At 38.5% G+C, this 18,040-nt stretch overlaps 1 protein-coding gene across 1 annotated transcript in view; it reads right to left on the bottom strand.

The window, feature by feature from the left end:
* Nucleotides 1-18,040, bottom strand: part of PITPNC1 (phosphatidylinositol transfer protein cytoplasmic 1) — a 185,768-nt gene that overhangs the window by 6,545 nt on the left and 161,183 nt on the right. Inside the window, exons 7-8 of the mRNA XM_087710232.1 lie at nt 16,507-16,662; nt 8,028-8,091 (exon numbers count right to left, since the gene is read on the bottom strand). Of these exons, the coding sequence (XP_087566358.1) occupies nt 8,028-8,091; nt 16,507-16,662 (220 nt within the window). The remainder of the gene's footprint in view (nt 1-8,027; nt 8,092-16,506; nt 16,663-18,040) is intronic.

Here is an 18,040-nt window from a genome sequence, read left to right as displayed (position 1 = left end):
CAATTTTATATTGTTAAATGCTGCTTTATTATATAGTGAGCAAATGCTGTCCTACTATAAGTATTAATTGTTAATAATTCTGCAATTTTCACCAGCATGGATTATTTTTCCTTTTTTTTGTCCACATAGTATGGCTGTAATTTAGCCTTTTAGGACAAGAAGAGTCATTTATAATTTCACCTTTTTTTACAGTGAATAGGAAAACTAATTAGAAAACGATGATGTTTTATTGTTCTATCAGTTTCCATGCTGTAGAATACAACATAGCTGCAGTTCTCTCATGTATTTTTAAAGATATATAAATATACTTATGACCACAATTGAGCCGCAAATTTCTGATAAGTGGGACATTTGTTAAATGAGTTTTGCCCAATTTTACAATCTTTCTTGCCACAGTTGTCAAGTGAATCACTGCAGCTGATACGTTAGTAACCCAGTTGTTAAGTGAATCTGGCTTTTCCATTGACTTTGCTTGTCAGAAGTTTCCAAAAGATGATCACATGATTTTGGAACACAGCAACGGTCATAAATATGAACCAAGTTGCGAAGCATCTGAATTTTGATCACATGATGATGGGGATGCTGCACAGGTTATAACTGAAAAACGGTCATAAGTGTTGTTTTTCAGTGGTGGTGTAACTTTGATCATTAAACAAACTATTGTAAGTCAAGGACTATCTTTACCTCATATTTAGATAAGGAGAATAATTTAATTCTATCATCTTCCAGATACAGTGTGAAATTTTATGTGCTCACATACAACATGTATCATATGCCTATAAAAAAGCATTACAATATTGTACTAAAAATAGTTGAGATTATTTTAAATGAAGCTCCAGTGTTTTAAAACTCAACAAAAGTATTATTAAAAAATTCAGCCTAAGTATACAGTTGAAAAAAAGCCAACAAACATTTCATTCGTAACATGAGAAGAACTCAAGTGAAGGCAACAAATGAACAGTGCCCCCTGCAAGTTAAAATTGACTGAAAAATATATAGTGGCTTTTTTCCCCAATAACCATGAATTGTTAGAATTCAGTTGTTATATGTGTACACCTGAAATAACTGCACTATCTAATTATGGCTATAACAAAAGCTCAATGTAGCCAGATCAGATTCTTTACCTAACTGGAAAGATACATAAAATATGTATTCAGATACATAAAATATTACATCTTGAATAATTCCACCAGAGGGCAGAGTTACTTTGTGTGTGTGATTCCTTCAAACATACATTACAAATTTCATAGAGTAAATATCCCCTTGGCTTTTTCCCCTTCTAACAGTTCAAAATTCAAGATGGGTTCAGCAAAAGGTCATTTGAGGTTTCTGGACTTCAAAGCCAGGTTAATATTTTGAATCTTGGGGAAGAGTTTCTTTAATCACAATAAATTCCAGCTTCCTTTGAGTTTCAACTTTCCTGCAGTGAGCATGGATTCCTAAGGAAGGTAACTAAGAGAAGTTCAAACACAAATAACAAACAAATGGTTGTTAAGAGCTGTTTGAAACCATACACTCGGGAAAATCTAATTAGTAAAGTTTTAAATTACCACTCATCACTTCTGGGAGATGGATAGTGTGAAAGACTTTAAAAAGAGCATTTGGTACTGATATCAATATTATGTGGCTCCTCAATAACTTGGATTAATGGCTGGAGTCAGTGGTGGGATTCAGCCAGTTCGCACCATTAAGGGAGACATTTGTTAAGTGAATGTAACCCCATTTTACAACGTTTCTTGCCACAGTTACATGAATCACTACAGTTGTTAAGTTAATGACATGGTGGCTAAGTGAATCTGGTTTCCACATTGACTTTGCTTGTCAGAAGGTCGCAAAAGGTGAACAATGCAACCAGCATAAATATGAATCAGTTGCCAAGCATCTGAATTTTGATCATGTGATCCTAGAGATGCTGCAATCAATAAGCCATAAGTGTAAAAAAGGGTCATAAGTCAGGTTTTCTCAATGCCATTGTAACTTTGAACAGTCAATGAACTGTTGTAGGTTGAGGACTATATTATAAAACTCTCTATCTGTATTTAATTATTCCAGGAAACAAGGTTCAGTCCAGGGGTGGGATTCAGTCGGTTTGGACCGGTTCGGGCAAACCGCATGCTAATTTTACATCTGGTTTGTTGAACCGGTAGTTGCAAGGATTGGCTGGTCCCTTCCGCCCAGCTTCGCCCCTTCCAGGAATCTCCACTTGGTCTGTTTTGGATGCCAGGTAAGTGCAGAGCCCACGTGGAGGCTCTGGGGGGTTAAAAATGGGCCTCCTGGAAGTTCCAGAAGTCCGGAAATGGTGTCTGGAGCCCAGGGGAGGCCATTTTCACCCTACCAGAGGCTCAAGGAAAGACTCCAGAGCCTGGGGAGGGTGAAAAATGGGCCTCCCAGAAGTTCCGGTTTCTGGCCTCCAGAGAGCCTCCGAAGCCTGGGAGAGGCCCTTTCCCCTCTCCTGGAGGCTCAAAGAACAGCTCCAGAGCCTGGGGAGGGTGAAAATACCTCCCCCTCACTGTGGTGCAGGAGGTCGAGTAGGCCACGCCCACCATGGCCACGCTCACCCAGCAACTGGGCAGAGAACCAGTTGCTAAAATTTTTCAATCCCGCCCCTGGTTTAGACATATGGATCTATTGCATCAAAACTGTGGAGATAACCATGAAAGACTTCCAGTGCCCCTGTTTATTGAACATTTATGCCAAAACGAACACTGAGATTTCTTGTCCTTGTTTCCCCTGGCAACTCTATGTCAAGGGCTAGCAAGGGAAGAGATATCCTTTCCACCTGTTTCTACTTTTGTTAACAGCATAATTTAGGGTTATTTACTTTTGACCCATGTGAGATCTTAATACAGGTAATACTTGATTTACAATATTTCATCTAGTGACCATTCAAAGTTACAACAGCACTGAAAAAAAGTGATTTATGACCATTTTTCACAGTTACAACCTTTGTAGCATCCCCATGATGATGTTATCAAAATTCAGATGCTTGGCAATTGGCTCACACTTATGACTGTTGTGGTATCCTTAGGTTTTGCAACCTTTTATCAAGCGGTCAATGGGGAGGTCCAATTCACTTAACAACCAAGCCTCTAATTTATCAACTGCAATGTTTCACTTAACAACTGTGGCAAGAAAGGTAGTAAAATCAGTCAAAACTCACTTAACAAATGTCTCACTTAACAACAGAATTTTTGGGCTCAATTGTGATCATAAGTCAAGGACTACCTATATGAAAAGAGAGGACTTAGAAGGTACATTCTTAGTTAATATGAAAATTTTTGGTTTTTTTTTTTTTTTTTGCAAGAATTCCCATTTCATTCTTTGTCTATTCCAGTATCCAGCTAGGTGATACCATCTACCAGTAATTAAACTTATTAGATTTCCAAAAACTAAATGTGGTTAAACTTGGTTAGTTTTTGGATGGGGGAGTATAAGAAAAACCAGGAAACTATAATGGATGGTTTAAAAAAGATTGTGAAGAGGGCAATGGCAAAATACTTCGGTACCGTTGCCAAGAATCTTATCTATGAAGTCATCCAGAGCTGAGCTTGATTGAAGGAGAGTTTACTTTTCCTAAATTAATGCTTTTTTCCTTGGAGATAAAAGTGCCACTTTCATTTTCTTTTCCTATTTGATGACTGCTCCTTGAGTGAAATGCAGTAATTTTAATGGAACGAGAAAGTGAGAATGCCCACGCATACAATACCAGCCTGATTTGTACATAACAAAACATGTATTATTACTTAATTATTTTTCAGCATGGTATGAAGAATGAACTCATCCATTATGTCTGTGTATTATAACTGGACCAAACTGGACCATGATAGCTTGTTAAATAAACCAACGTTTAAAGAAGTTCTAGCTCAGCCATCTGAACCAGGAATATTATCTATTTCTGAAGAAAACTGTAGCATTGGGATCAGGGCTGGGTTTCAACCGGTTCGCACCGGTCCCTGCGATCCGGTTGGTCGCCGAACCCGGAAGTAAGTAACTTCCGGGAACGGCGAAGCCCCCCCCGCGCCCGCGCGCGCCCGCACACCCGCGCCCGCTCCTTACCCGGTTTTTTTGAATTTCGCGCTTTCCACGCATGCGCAGAACGCCTGCGCGATCCTCCAGGAGCAGCTGGAGCATCGCGCAGACGCTAATATGCATGCGCGCGCCGCGTGCGTGCACGCGCGTGCCGCATGCGCGCGCGAGGACGCCGCGTGCGTGCACGCGCGCGCCGCTGCGTGCGCGAGGACGCCGCCGGCCTCGTTCCAACCGATCCGGTTGGAACGGGGCGAGAAACCCACCCCTGATTGGGATATTAATTGCCTGAATCTGATCTAATAGATCACAGCCAGTGACAGAAAGGATTGTTCCATCAATAGGCACAGCGAACAGAGACAAAACTACCAAATGGTACCTTCAGTTAAGCCTAACCTGACGATTTCATTTTCCTTGGAGATAACTCACTGCAGCTAAAGATGAGCACAGACATGCAGTGCAATGCATCATCCCTTGGGTTTATTTTTGATTCATAATTCAAGGATAGATGTAATCAGCAACTCAAATGCCATTCACTTTGTCATGCCTATTTTTTTAAGCTTAGCAGAACGTTCGTTCAAGTGAGCACCGTTTTTTTCCTTTATTTCAAACACATACACCTTAAAGCCCCTTAATTTTTTTAATCCCAATGTTAAAAAGACAACGAGAGACTCTTTTGACAAAAGAGAAATGTTCTGAAGGCATCACAGGGAAACGAGACATCAATATCTCTGTCCAGCCAGCTCAGAAAATTCTGAGAATTCAATTTTTAAGCGACAATTGTATATGGAAACGCCTATCTGTCTGTCTGTCTGTCTGTCTGTCTGTCTATATCTCAGGCTTCTACTCTGAGCAAATCCACCAAAATATGTAAGCTTGCAAAACCCTTTTCAACCTTGTGTTGATCCTTCCAAAACCTGATGGGGATAATGGCATACGAGAAGCAGACAGTTGCAGTGACCAGGCCTACTCCCATAGCAATCTCCTAAAGCTCCGCATGTTCTGTTCCTTGTTTGCATTAGGAGATGGTGGGCAATATTTTTAAAGGCACTACATACACTTCCTTTGGCATGGCTCTCTATTTCATCCACAGGAGATGAATGTTGATCGCACACTTTAATGTTCGTTTTTTCATGCATATTTTTCTCATACTCTCGAACATCTCCGAAAGTCATATCTGAAAAAAGTTCAAGACGATGGGACCTTCCATTAATTCAAGCTCAATTTTTAATCAAAGGGAGAATTCTAGTGGGGAGGGGGAAATTCTTCCTAGCAAAAGCCACAAAGCAGGAAGCCAATTCTGGTATCAGTAGGCAAACAGCTAGATAAACCAGCCAAGGAAAGTAAGTTATAAGAAGGATCAGTTAAAAGGAATCACTGTATAGGGATTTGGAAAGTTGTTATTTCTGTGAAATGAACTAGGAAAGAAAAGTGTAGGGTGCAGGCTATGCCAAAGGCAGACATCTTCTAAAATAAATTTAGAAGATTTCCTGGTGGAAAAAAGAGGAAGGGTTAAAGAACAGCTGAAAAATCTACTTACCTTGTCAGGAACTTTGCAACACAATTATAGAGTACTACTTTAAATAACATTATGCTGCCTATCAATATATTAAATTGTTTTCACACTACCTAGCCTAGACTGTAAGGGATATTGAGCCATAAGATCAGAGCTGTCAAACTCGTGAGCCAAATGCGTCATGCGCTGGCCACTCCCACACCCAGTTTAGTAAAGGGAGGAAAAGTCCCAATATGTCACATGACACCACCGTGATGTGAATTTGACATCCCGAGTAATAGATTAACTAAAAATTTTAAATGCTTTGAAAGTCAAGCTACCATCAGTATCTCTTCATTTTTTTATTGCAAGGCTATCCAGTAGAATTATACACAGTCCAGTTCTCCCACAATAATGATAACATGAATATGTGGGCAATATTAAAAATATCTACTTGAACATGTGCACTTTGAATTTTGTTTTTTCCTCTGGAGGAAAGAATGTTCTTACGTTGCAGTAGAAGCCATTAAATTATATTCTTTTAGCACTTTCCTGTTTTAGCACATTCTAGTAATTCAACTCTCATAATACATTCCATTAATACTTATTATGATTCACTTATCACGTTTTCCTTTTTTTCCTCGTTTAAAATTAAGGAGCATTAAAAGGCACTGATCAAAGAAGCTTATAAGCAATGGGACCAGCATGATCAGAAGCATTTCTGCCAAGCAGTATTCATGCTCTTCATTAGCAACTTTGAAGTTAATGCAAGAAGGCTGTCTTATGGCAAAGCTAACGGTGTATTAGTCAACAATCTTACACATGTCTACAGGATAGTAAGTCACACTAAAATCATGGCAACAGGTCTTTGTAAACAAGTTTAGGATTGAGGATTAGTCTGCAATTAGAAGATGAAACCCTTGCATCAACAAAATATGCATTTCAAAATAAATTAGATTCTGAGCAGTTCTATATTAGTCCAGGGAATTCATTTGATACCTCTAAGAAATGTTAAGATTGGTCAAAGTTGTAAAATATTCTAATTCTATACATTCATCTAATGTTATTCAACAATAATAAGACCAAAGACTTTTGTTAAAATCTTAAAAGTTAAAACAAAAGGACTTTTGCAACAAGACATTTATGTCAAATGATAAAACAGTGGAAAGCAATTCTCATGAGAGAAACAAACTCCAGTGATATTTCCTTTTAAAGATTTACCCTTTTATACCTAAATAAAATTTTAATCTTTGAAAAGTGGTTCAAGTCTGGATAACAAAGGCTGGCTGGGAGGTTCAATTATACATCTGAGTAAAATCCTAATATTAATTGCAGTGCATTTAATGGAACAAAATGTCAACTTTCCTGATGACCAGACTCATTTCACTCTCCTTTCCGTATTCCATGTTTTCTAACTTAGATATATAGGGATTGCTTGAATTCAAATATTTATTACCGTGGATAACTTTTTTATTTTATTAAAGAAAAAATAAAATAATTTTATAATTTTATTTTATAAAATATAAAATAATATTAATTATATTGAAGTTTACAATTTAATCATTATGGTAATTTTTATGGTTGATATCTCTTTACAATGTAAGTTTAAAACTTAGTTATTTAATTGATTTATTGCATTTATACCAATGTATATTTATATTTGTCATCCAGTGCAACAAATCAATAGATTTAAATTGGATCTATTAAATGAGTTTTTCAACCCATTTCATACTCAATTCTTCTGATCCATGAAGCCCTTATTTAGCACTGAAGTGAACATTATGAACCAGGACAGAAACAATACAAAATTGTGGTTTGGAGCCTGGAAGAAAGCCATAAACTTGAGTGTTTGCCTGTCTCAATTTTGGAGAAGTAGAAACTTCTGCAGAATTGTTGCTTGGCAAGAATATCCCTAACACAATTAATTATTTCTATTTCTCCTTTACTTTAAGCACTCAAGGCCACCCATATTACTGTCTTCCTTCATTTTATCCTCACAAAAATTCCCTAGCCTTAGATAGATTGGTTGAGAGACTGATTGGCTGAAACTCATCTATGTGTTGAATTTCCATGATTGGGGATAGATTTGAAACTATGCCTAGGACAATATCTTAGCCATTACATCATGATGCTGATGCTGAAATTCAAACTATGTTTTTAATACCTATCACGGTTTGAGATTTGGTACTAGTCTTTAAAACAGATATGTTAGATTTGAACCAGAAAGATTTAGAATTTAAATTAGCTACTTAGATTTACAGATATTAAAGTACAAATTTGATAAAATTATGAAGCCAGCATTGCAGGAGGATTGTACCAGAGCTGCAAACAAGTAGAAACATTGTAAAATTCTTAGTATTTTGTCTGAAGGATAGAACACACCCTCCTCCATGTTAACTGTTTTAATAAAAACAACTAGAATAAAAAATAAACAGGTCACTCAGTACATGTCTGAAATAGTTCTTGTGCTTCTAAATAGTTCTCTTTAAAAAAAATCATGACTTACCATACCATTCATCCACCCATGCAAATGCTTGTCGGTGACCAATTAGCAATATGTCTTTGACCACCTAGGAGAATTAAGAAAGATTAAAAGACTGAGAGGACAAGAGCCAGAAACAATAGTTTGTGGTAGAGGTAAAAAACATGGAGTATTAGGATCACTTAAAGGTCTCCGAAAGCCTTAGGGATGGTCTTCCAAGACCTTCAGGAACTGTTAATTTGGTTTTCTAATGAAAGAAAACCATGAAATCCAGAGCTAGAAAGTAGAGTGCAGGTAGTCCTCGACTTACAACAGTTTGTTTATTGACCGTTCATAGTTTCAACAGCACTGAAAAAAACGACTGATGGCCATTTTCCCATTTATGACCATTTTCCATTTATGACCATTGCAGCATCCCTGTATGTAGTCATGTGATTTACATTCGGATACTTAACAACTGGTTCACATTTATAATGGTTGCAGTGTCCTGGGATCATGTGATTCTCTTTTGTGACCTTGTGATCAGCAAAGTCAATGGGGAAGCCAGATTCACTTAACAAAGGTATTACTGCTTTAACAATTGCACTGATTCACTTAACAAATGTGGCAAAAAAAGTGATAAAATGGAGCAAAACTCACTTAACAAATTTCTCACTTAGTAATATACATTTTGGCCTCAACTGTGGTTGTAAATCGAGTACTCCCTGAAATGTTATTTCAGTATACTTAAGTTGGAGCAGGGGGTTCTTTTTCAGTATACAGTGTCTTGCCTGGCTGTCTCAATGTGGTTTTACCCCAGTTTGTTCATTGCACAATTCTATCTCTGCTTCTGGGAATCCCACTTTTAATTTCTCCTTTGTGGCCGTGTGACTCTGGCTTCCCAGCAGTTTCCCACATTGTTTACACTACAGTGAGCAAGTCAGGTGGAGAAGTTTTGTCTTTGTGCTCTCCTTTGATTCCCCCCTCCCCGCCCCACTCTTAAATCTTTTGACAAATCTTTTATCCTTTCTGTAGGGTACCATCCTGGAAAGGAACAAAAGCAGCAACATGAAAACATTCCTCTCCCAGGTTCCTGAAGGTTGTAGGCAGCCTAAGAGACTTCGCACAACTAGAACCAAGTGACAAGCTGCTCGAAGCCACAATCTCATTTTTTCCAATTGTTTCTTTCTTTTTTTCATCTCCAAGAATCATAGAGGACAAGGTGGTAACAAGCTGAAGCTATCAGAGGGCAGCATCTGATTTTACCCTTTGCATTGTTTAGGTTTTGAGAAATTCTGTATAATTGGCATTTTCAAATATGAGAGGCTTAAGAGCTATTGGTTTTTTGGGGGTGGTGGTGGTGGTGGTGGAAGTAACAATTATTGTATGTATCTGCTATTCAACTGTTTGCCTCCATGAGAAGTTAGAAAGGTGTCAAAATGATATGGAGATTCATAGGGACTGAACTGAAAGCTGATTTCACTTCATCTGGTGAGGATCCTCTTGATATTCCTGGCCTCTTACTGGAAAATATATTTTCTGCAAGCTCTGGATAATTCCCCCATCCTCTTATGGTGAAGCTGGTGAGTGATTTTGTGGCTAGAACTAAAAGCCCCTTAACAGATTTACTATTAGCTTACTTTCCCATCTTCCACATAGTGGTGAATGAGCATTCTTTTGGTTTAACATTTTTATTGAGTTATAAGGTAAAATAAGATACAAAATGCAAAAGTAAATAAGAGAACAGAGGGAAGGAAGAGGGGGAAGAGAAGTAAGGACGGGTAGGGAAAAAAACAATAGCAAGTAGTAGTAAAATGAGCAAGGTTTGTGCAGTAAGAAGTGCACATTGTCTTGGAGTAGCTAGCTGGAGAAACATGCCCCTGCTTTGTACAACTGAGCAGAAGAGAATTAGAGTCATGGCAGTAGGCAACTTTTGAAGGATGGCTTATAAACTAAGCATGCATTACATTCTCGTCTACTGGATCTCTAGACATAAAGCAGTATATAAAAGTAGTCCTCGACTTACAACCATTGGCTTAGTGACCATTTGAAGTTACAATGGCACTGAAAAAAATAACTTATGACTGTCGCAGCTTCTCCATGGTCAAAATTTGGATGCTTGGCAACTGGCATGTATTTATGATGGCTGTCCTGTCCTGGGGTCATGTAATCACTTTTGGTAATCTTCTGACAATCAAAGTCAATGGGGAGCCCAGGTGAATTTAACAACCATATTACTGTCTTAAAAGCTCAGTGATTCACTTAACAACAGTGGCAAGAAAGGTTGCAAAATGGGACTAAATTCACTTAAGAACTGTCTTGCTTAGCAATGGAAATTTTGGCCTTAATTCTGTTTGTAAGTCGAGGACTACTTGTACCTGTATATTAAGATACAATTTTGGGCTTTGCGTATAAGACGCACCAAGATTTTGAGGAGGCAAATTTTTTAAAAAAGTTTTTGTACTCGGCAGATCTCCCCAAAATGGCCCATTTTTTGGGAAAAATGGGCCCTTTTTTGTCAAAAAAGGGGTATGCATAGCCTTTAGGAGGCCTATAGAGTGCTCCTGGGGGATGGGTGGCAAAATTGAGCAAAAAATGGCCTGTTTTTCGCTTATTTCTGCCCTCCCCAGCCCCCTGGAGCTCTCTGAAAGCCTTCTACAGGCTCTCCACGGCCACTTTGGTGAAGGGGGTGGGGTTTCAGGAGGCAAAAAAATACTGTATTCGATGTATAAGACACACCCAGATTTTCAGTCTCTTTTTTGAGGGGAAAAAATGCATCTTATACTCCAAAAAATATGGTGTATACTAAGATGCAATCTTTTTGTAGATGGGGTACAATGTTTTACTCAGTGTTAAAATATTTCTGCTTAAAACAAAGCTACATGGCCCCTGATATATTTAGTTTTGCTTCTAAATCCTGGGCGGGGGGGGGGGGAAGGTATTAAAATGGAGTATTTAGACTTCAGGCAACCTCCTCTCGAAAAAGCAAGTCAAGAATTGGGGCATAAGTCATAGAAAGTGAATTTTACTATCTTTGAAACATGGAACAGCTGTTTATCATCAGGGTAGATTTATCTGGACACCATATATAATCAGTTAGATGCAAATAATCATCAGAAATAGTCCTGCATTCCCTGAAAATAACATCCATATCCTCTTATATTCTGCAGAATATCATTTTCCATTTTGTTCTTCTTTGTCTGTTTCAGACCTTCAATCTAAAATAAACCCAAAAAATGTGCAGAATTGGAGGACATAAATTACAAGCAGATTACATTAGCAAGTGAACACATAGCTAAGGATTTATCTCTTTCACGCACATCAAAGGCATCAAAGGGAAGAGAAATGTTGGTTAGTTTCATTTTCATGTGCAGGTTTGTGTCAAGATAGACTGAAAAACAGTGCTGCAGTAGGTCAGCAGCCAGGGTGCTTGTCAGCAGAAACTACCTGAGAAAGTGTTAATCATGCAATTTTGGGAGAAAATTGGGGTTGGTAAAGTGATATAATGATAGGGCCTCTAAGAAAGCTTTTTCTAATAAACTGTGTATTCTGTCAATAGGATAAAGTTAATCTGATGGGATTAGAGCCAAGGAAGGGGCACAACTTCCTTGAAGATAAATACTTCAACTGTACAACTAAATTGTTTTTAAGAAATACGTAAAGGAAATAGCATTCAATGAAAATGTGTGTTGTAGAGAGAAACAGAGAACAGAGATAATTTATTATTTTTCTCTAATTACAGGACGTTGACTCAAATGAGGCCAGCTCAACTTGGCAATTCTCTACTACTCAATGGGTTGGTGGTGCCCACCAAGTTAGCAGTCCTAAAAATGGATTAGGTAAATTCATGGACAAGACAAAGGCTACAGTAGGTGATCTCCAGGACAGGAGTCCTGATTTGCCTTGACATTTTAGAAGCACCTGCCTTCTCTTTCCTTCTTAAAAGAAATCGTAATTATTTTGATTCCATATCTTCAGAATGACATGCAATTCTGAATTCAGGAAAACTAAGTCGTACCCGATAATTGCTTCTCTTGTTATGAGCTTTCAGAAGGACATAATTCATTTCAGTCTTAACTTTTCCCCTTCACCTCCTTCCCCAACTTCTTTTTGTTGGCACTGTTTCATAGTTCCATTGTTACTTTTTCTGAGTCAATCATTCCTTGCCTTCTGGTTGTTGTTTTTAATTCTGCTGTTCTTAATTCTTCTTTCTCTCTTTCTTTCCCTTATACACCACTGAGTGAAAGCTCAGTGGATTTATAAATGGATTTTCATATATAAATTGTCATGGTGCATTTCAACCGAGCTGAGATTTGCAATTATGGTAAAGCACATAGATTTTCATGGAAATCACTCTCATTATGGTTAAGGTAAAGGTAAAGGTTCCCCTCACACATACAGTGGGGCAAAAAAGTATTTAGTCAGCCACCAATTGTGCAAGTTCTCCCACTTAAAAAGATAAGAGAGGCTTGTAATTGACATCATAGGTAGACCTCAACTATGAGAGTCAAAATGAGAAAACAAATCCAGACAATCACATTGTCTGATTTGGAAAGAATTTTTTTTGCAAATTATGGTGGAAAATAAGTATTTGGTCAATATCAAAAGTTCATCTCAATACTTTGTTATATATCCTTTGTTGGCAATGACAGAGGTCAAACGTTTTCTGTAAGTCTTCACAAAGTTGGCACACACTGTTGTTGGTATGTTGGCCCATTCCTCCATGCAGATCTCCTCTAGAGCAGTGATGTTTTGTGGCTGTCGCTGGGCAACATAGACTTTCAACTCCCTCCAAAGGTTTTCTATGGGGTTGAGATCTGGAGACTGGCTAAGCCACTCCAGGACTTTGAAATGCTCCTTACAAAGCCACTCCTTCGTTGCCCGGGTGGTGTGTTTCGGATCATTGTCCTGCTGAAAGACCCAGCCACGTTTCATCTTCAATGCCCTTGCTGATGGAAGGAGGTTTGCACTCAAAATCTCACGATACATGGCCCCATTCATTCTTTCCTGTACACGGATCAGTTGTCCTGGTCCCTTTGCAGAGAAAAAGCCCCAAAGCATGATGTTGCCACCCCCGTGCTTCACAGTAGGTATGGTGTTCTTTGGATGCAACTCAGCATTCTCTCTCCTCCAAATACGACGACTTGTGTTTCTACCAAACAGTTCTACTTTGGTTTCATCTGACCATATAACATTCTCCCAATCCTCTTCTGGATCATCCAAATGCTCTCTAGCAAACTTCAGATGGGCCCGGACATGTACTGGCTTAAGCAGGGGAACACGTCTGGCACTGCAGGATCTGAGTCCCTGGCGGCGTAGTGTGTTACTGATGGTAGCCTTTGTTATGTTGGTCCCAGCTCTCTGCAGGTCATTCACTAGGTCCCCCCGAGTGGTTCTGGGATTTTTGCTCACCATTCTTGTGATTATTTTGACCCCACAGAGTGAGATCTTGCGTGGAGCCCCAGATCGAGGGAGATTATCAGTGGTCTTGTATGTCTTTCATTTTCTAGTTATTGCTCCCACAGTTGATTTCTTCACACCAAGCTGCTTGCCTATTGCAGATTCCCAGCCTGGTGCAGGTCTACAATTTTGTTTCTGGTGTCCTTCGACAGCTCTTTGGTCTTCACCATAGTGGAGTTTGGAATGTGGCTGCTTGAGATTGTGGACAGGTGTCGTTTATACTGCTAACAAGTTCAAACAGGTGCCAGTAATACAGGTAATGAGTGGAGGACAGAGGAGCCTCTTAAAGAAGAAGTTACAGGTCTGTGAGAGCCAGAAATCTTGCTTGTTTGTAGGTGACCAAATACTTATTTTCCACCATAATTTGCAAAAAAATTCTTTCGAAATCAGACAATGTGATTGTCTGGATTTGTTTTCTCATTTTGTCTCTCATAGTTGAAGTCTACCTATGATGTCAATTACAGGCCTCTCTCATCTTTTTAAGTGGGAGAACTTGCACAATTGGTGGCTGACTAAATACTTTTTTGCCCCACTGTATGTGCTAGTCATTCCCGACTCTAAGGGGCGGTGTTCATCTTCGTTTCAAAGCTGAAGAGCCAGTGCTTTCCAAAGACATCTCTGTAGTCATGTGGCCGGCATGACTAAGGTGACCAGACGTCCCGATTTTGGTGGGACAGTCACGATTTCTAACAATTTGTCCCATGTCCCGGGGTGTTTTTAAAAAGTCCCAATTTTCTGGCTTCATGTTGAAAGCCCAGTGGATTTGCTTAAGAAATCCTAACCTCTCTCTATGTCTCAGTACTTTCATTGAAGATATTAAAATGTTAAAGCAAGAAAACGGAACACACACCCCGCCTTTTTTACCTCATTTTATAAGAAAAGATGACCCAGTACCAAAGAGCTCCAGGAAATACTTTGGCTAGAGAAGTAGCGAGTGTTCCTCCCTGGATTTTCCACAGGGGAGGGGCACAGAGGTTGGAGGTCGGCTCGTGTGGGAAAAATGGTGAAATATTTTTCTTTGAAAAATATTTTTCTTTGAAAAATATTTCCATGGGACTAATTTCACCATTTTAATTTGCTCAGTTCTTTGTACTAACATCTACATCATTCTGGATTGACTTGGAGTGCCTGCCTGCTGGTAAGTGAGCTGGGTTTTTTTCTTTTATTTTTTTAATGTATTTTAAAATATTTTATTTATTGTGCCTAGGATTTTTTAAAATAGTTTTATTCTGTGTGGATTCTTCTTTTAAATTGTCTTAGATTATTTAAAAAAAGATTCTATCCAAAATAAATTGAAGTGAAATCATTTTTAAAAATTCTATGCACAATACTTTGAAATATATGGAATTTTTAAAAATAGTTTTACTTCAATTTATTCTGTGTGGAATAGTTTGAAATGTTTTACTTCAATTTATTCTGTGTGGATTCTTTTTTTTAATTGTCTTAGACTATTTAAAAAAAGATTCTATCCAAAAAAAAATACCAGCTGCAGTTATTCACTTAAGAACTGTGGCAAGAAAGGTGGTATAGTGACCAAAGTTACAATGGCATTGAAAAAAGTGACTGATGACCATTTTACACATTTAGCAACCATTTTCACTTAGCGACCGTTGCAGCATCCTCATGGTCACGCAATCAAAATTTTGATGTTTGGCAACAAATTCGTATTTATGATGGTTTCAGTGTCCTGGGGTCATGTAATTGCCTTTGTGACCTTTTGACAAAGTCAAATGGGGAAACCAGATTCACTTATGTTACTAACTTATCAGCTGCAGTTATTCACTTAAGAACTGTGGCAAGAAAGGTGGTATAGTGACCAAAGTTACAATGGCATTGAAAAAAGTGATGACCATTTTTCACACTTAGCGACCATTTTCACACTTAGCGACCGTTGCAGCATCCTCATGGTCACGTGATCAAAATTTTGATGTTTGGCAACAGTTACAATTTATATTTGTAAATTGTAGTTATATTGAAATAAAAAAAATATTACAATACTATTTTTGCGTTGTATGAAAATTTTTGTTGCTCCGTATAAAATTTTTAATCAAGCCCCCACCCCCACCCCAGTCAAAGGTGTCCCTCTTTACCAATCTGAAAATCTGATCACCTTAGGCATGACTCAACGCTGAAGGCACACAGAACGCTGTTACCTTCACACCAAAGGTGGTATCTATTTTTCTACTTGCATTTTTACATGCTTTCGAACTGCTAGGTTGGCAGAAACTGGGACAAGTAATGGGAGCTCACTCCATTACATGGCGTTAGGGATTTGAACCGCTGAACTTCCAACCTTCTGATCGACAAGTTCAGCATTTTAGCCACTGTGCCACTGCATCCCACCCTCATTATGATTAAAGAATGTTATATTTTGGAATAAATGTACACATTATTTCCTGCTTTTTTTTCCTTTTTGCATTGTTAACCGTTAGTAGATATCCTTTGTGGTTATGTTTAATCCTTGAATCAATTTATTGCAATCCTGATGTCGTGCAAACACTTTTTCAGTTTCGGTGGTGTTTTACACATTAGGACCTTGAATAAATATATACCATAATCAAAGAGACTTTCCTCACCAGGAAACCCAGCCCTTTCTGTAGTTTTATAATATCTTGGCAAGATAGCAATATGTACTCTGCGTCTTCTTGTTTCCTAGATGGCTAATAAACTGTATTATATTTATTGTGGTAGAGCAACTATTTTGAGGATGATTGGCATGAATTTCCTCCCTCCCTCCCTCTCTCTCCTCCTCCTCTCCCTCCCTCCCTCCCTCCCTCCCTCCCCCTCTCCTAAAATCCTGATATTTCCTTTAGGAATTAATCAATGACTGAACAAAACTAGTCACGGGGATGCATTTCCCTGGAAAAGGTGAGAACTCAGAACGAAGTGTATATGCCATAGCCTTGTAGTGGCAAGGTAGTCTGATGCCAAAGTAAGTGGAAAGTGACTAAAAGTCAGAGTAAGTAATTGTAAACATTTGTAAATATAATCGTATCAACTTTTTGAATAATGCTCATTGCTGATCGGTGGGGAGGGGAATATGCAGGCACTCCCCCTTACTCACCTTGTGAACAAACTGCTCAACTCGAGTCTGAAGTCCCCATACTTCAAATTTCACAGATACAAGTTTGTAGGAGCACATAATAGGGTCTTGCGTTTCTCTCCAACCTTCTTTTAATAGGCCTCTCCCAGTCTTCTCTGATTTGAAGCATTTAGGATCCTATTGAGAACAAGGAGACTGATTGAGCAATCTAGTTAAGAAACCTACCTTTGAAAGTCCACAATTTATGATCACAATTGAGCCCAAAATTTTTGTTGTTAAGTGAGACATTTGTTAAGTGCAAATTTTACCGCATTTTACAACCTTTCTTGCCACATTTGTTAAGTGAATCGCTGCAGCTGTTTAGTTAGTAATATGGTTGTTAAGTGAATCTGACTGCCCCATTGACTTGGCTTGTCAGAAGGTCACAAAAAGTGATCACATGACCCCAGGACACTGCAACCGTCATAAATATGAGTCAAATGCCAAGTGTCTGAATTTTAATCACATGATCACGGGATGCCGCAATGGTCATGTGAGAAAAATGATTATACGTCACCTTTTTCAGTGCCATTATAACTTCGAATGGTCACTGAATGAACTGTTGTAAGTCAAGGACTACCATTCTAGTAAGAATGGGACTTCACAACCTTATTTCTATCTATGTCAGGAACAATGTTCACTTTGTGTTTCTTTTCTATATTTATTAACATTAGGTCTGGGAGCTGGTTGCTTGGAAAAGCAGACTGGAGATTTTAGCAAAACAACTATATTAACCCCAATCCTTATTCTTAAATCATAACTGAAGCATTTTTCTTAGCCCCATTTAATATCCTCTCTAAATTACATTTGTGAGTTTGGCAGCCACATACATGAAATCAAATCAAATCAAATAAAGGTGTAAGCAAATAAAGAACTGAACTGTGGGAGAAGGCATTGATTGCCAGGTGAGAAGATTTCTGTGCACAAGCTACAGCAATAAGTCAATAAACTTTCATGTGTGGATGTGCCTGATGTAGGAGATGACCAGGCTGAGTCTGAGGGCAGGAGTCAAGTACATGAATCAGTTTGGAGACACCATGTCCCTGTAAGAGACCTATTTCTAACTCCCCTTGAAGTCTATTGACTCCTATCTGGCACCAATTTGCTTTGACCATTACTAGTTCAGGTTCTTGTTTATAGGTAGCGTGAACTTCTTGTACCTGATTGCATGAACCCAACTGGAGCTCCCTATGTCTTGAGCTAGGGCCTGACATTTGCTTAGCAACCATGTGATTTGCTTAATGACTTTCTGTAAAAAATGGTTGTAAAATCAAGTCCGGTCAAATGATGCCCTGACTTACGATCACAATGTTTTACGATAAAAATTCCAGGCTCCACTGTGGTCATAAGCCAAGGACTACCTGTACCTTCTCGGGTATCAAATAAAAGTAGCTTTGCAATGTTTAGTACACATAGTATAGTTACGTTAAGCTGTACAAAGATCAGGGCAGAGGTAGGATGGTGATTGGGTGCTGAATATTCCAGTTCAAAATTATAAATATAGGCTAAAAATTAC

The sequence above is a fragment of the Thamnophis sirtalis genome, unplaced genomic scaffold, assembly GCF_051295495.1.
Source record: "Thamnophis sirtalis isolate CommonGarterSnake01/CBP01778 unplaced genomic scaffold, rThaSir2_p1.2 scaffold_3, whole genome shotgun sequence".
Taxonomy (NCBI): Eukaryota; Metazoa; Chordata; class Lepidosauria; order Squamata; family Natricidae; genus Thamnophis; species Thamnophis sirtalis.
The sequence above is the reverse complement of the archived record's forward strand: the minus strand, read 5'-3'. Positions and strand labels throughout refer to the sequence as shown.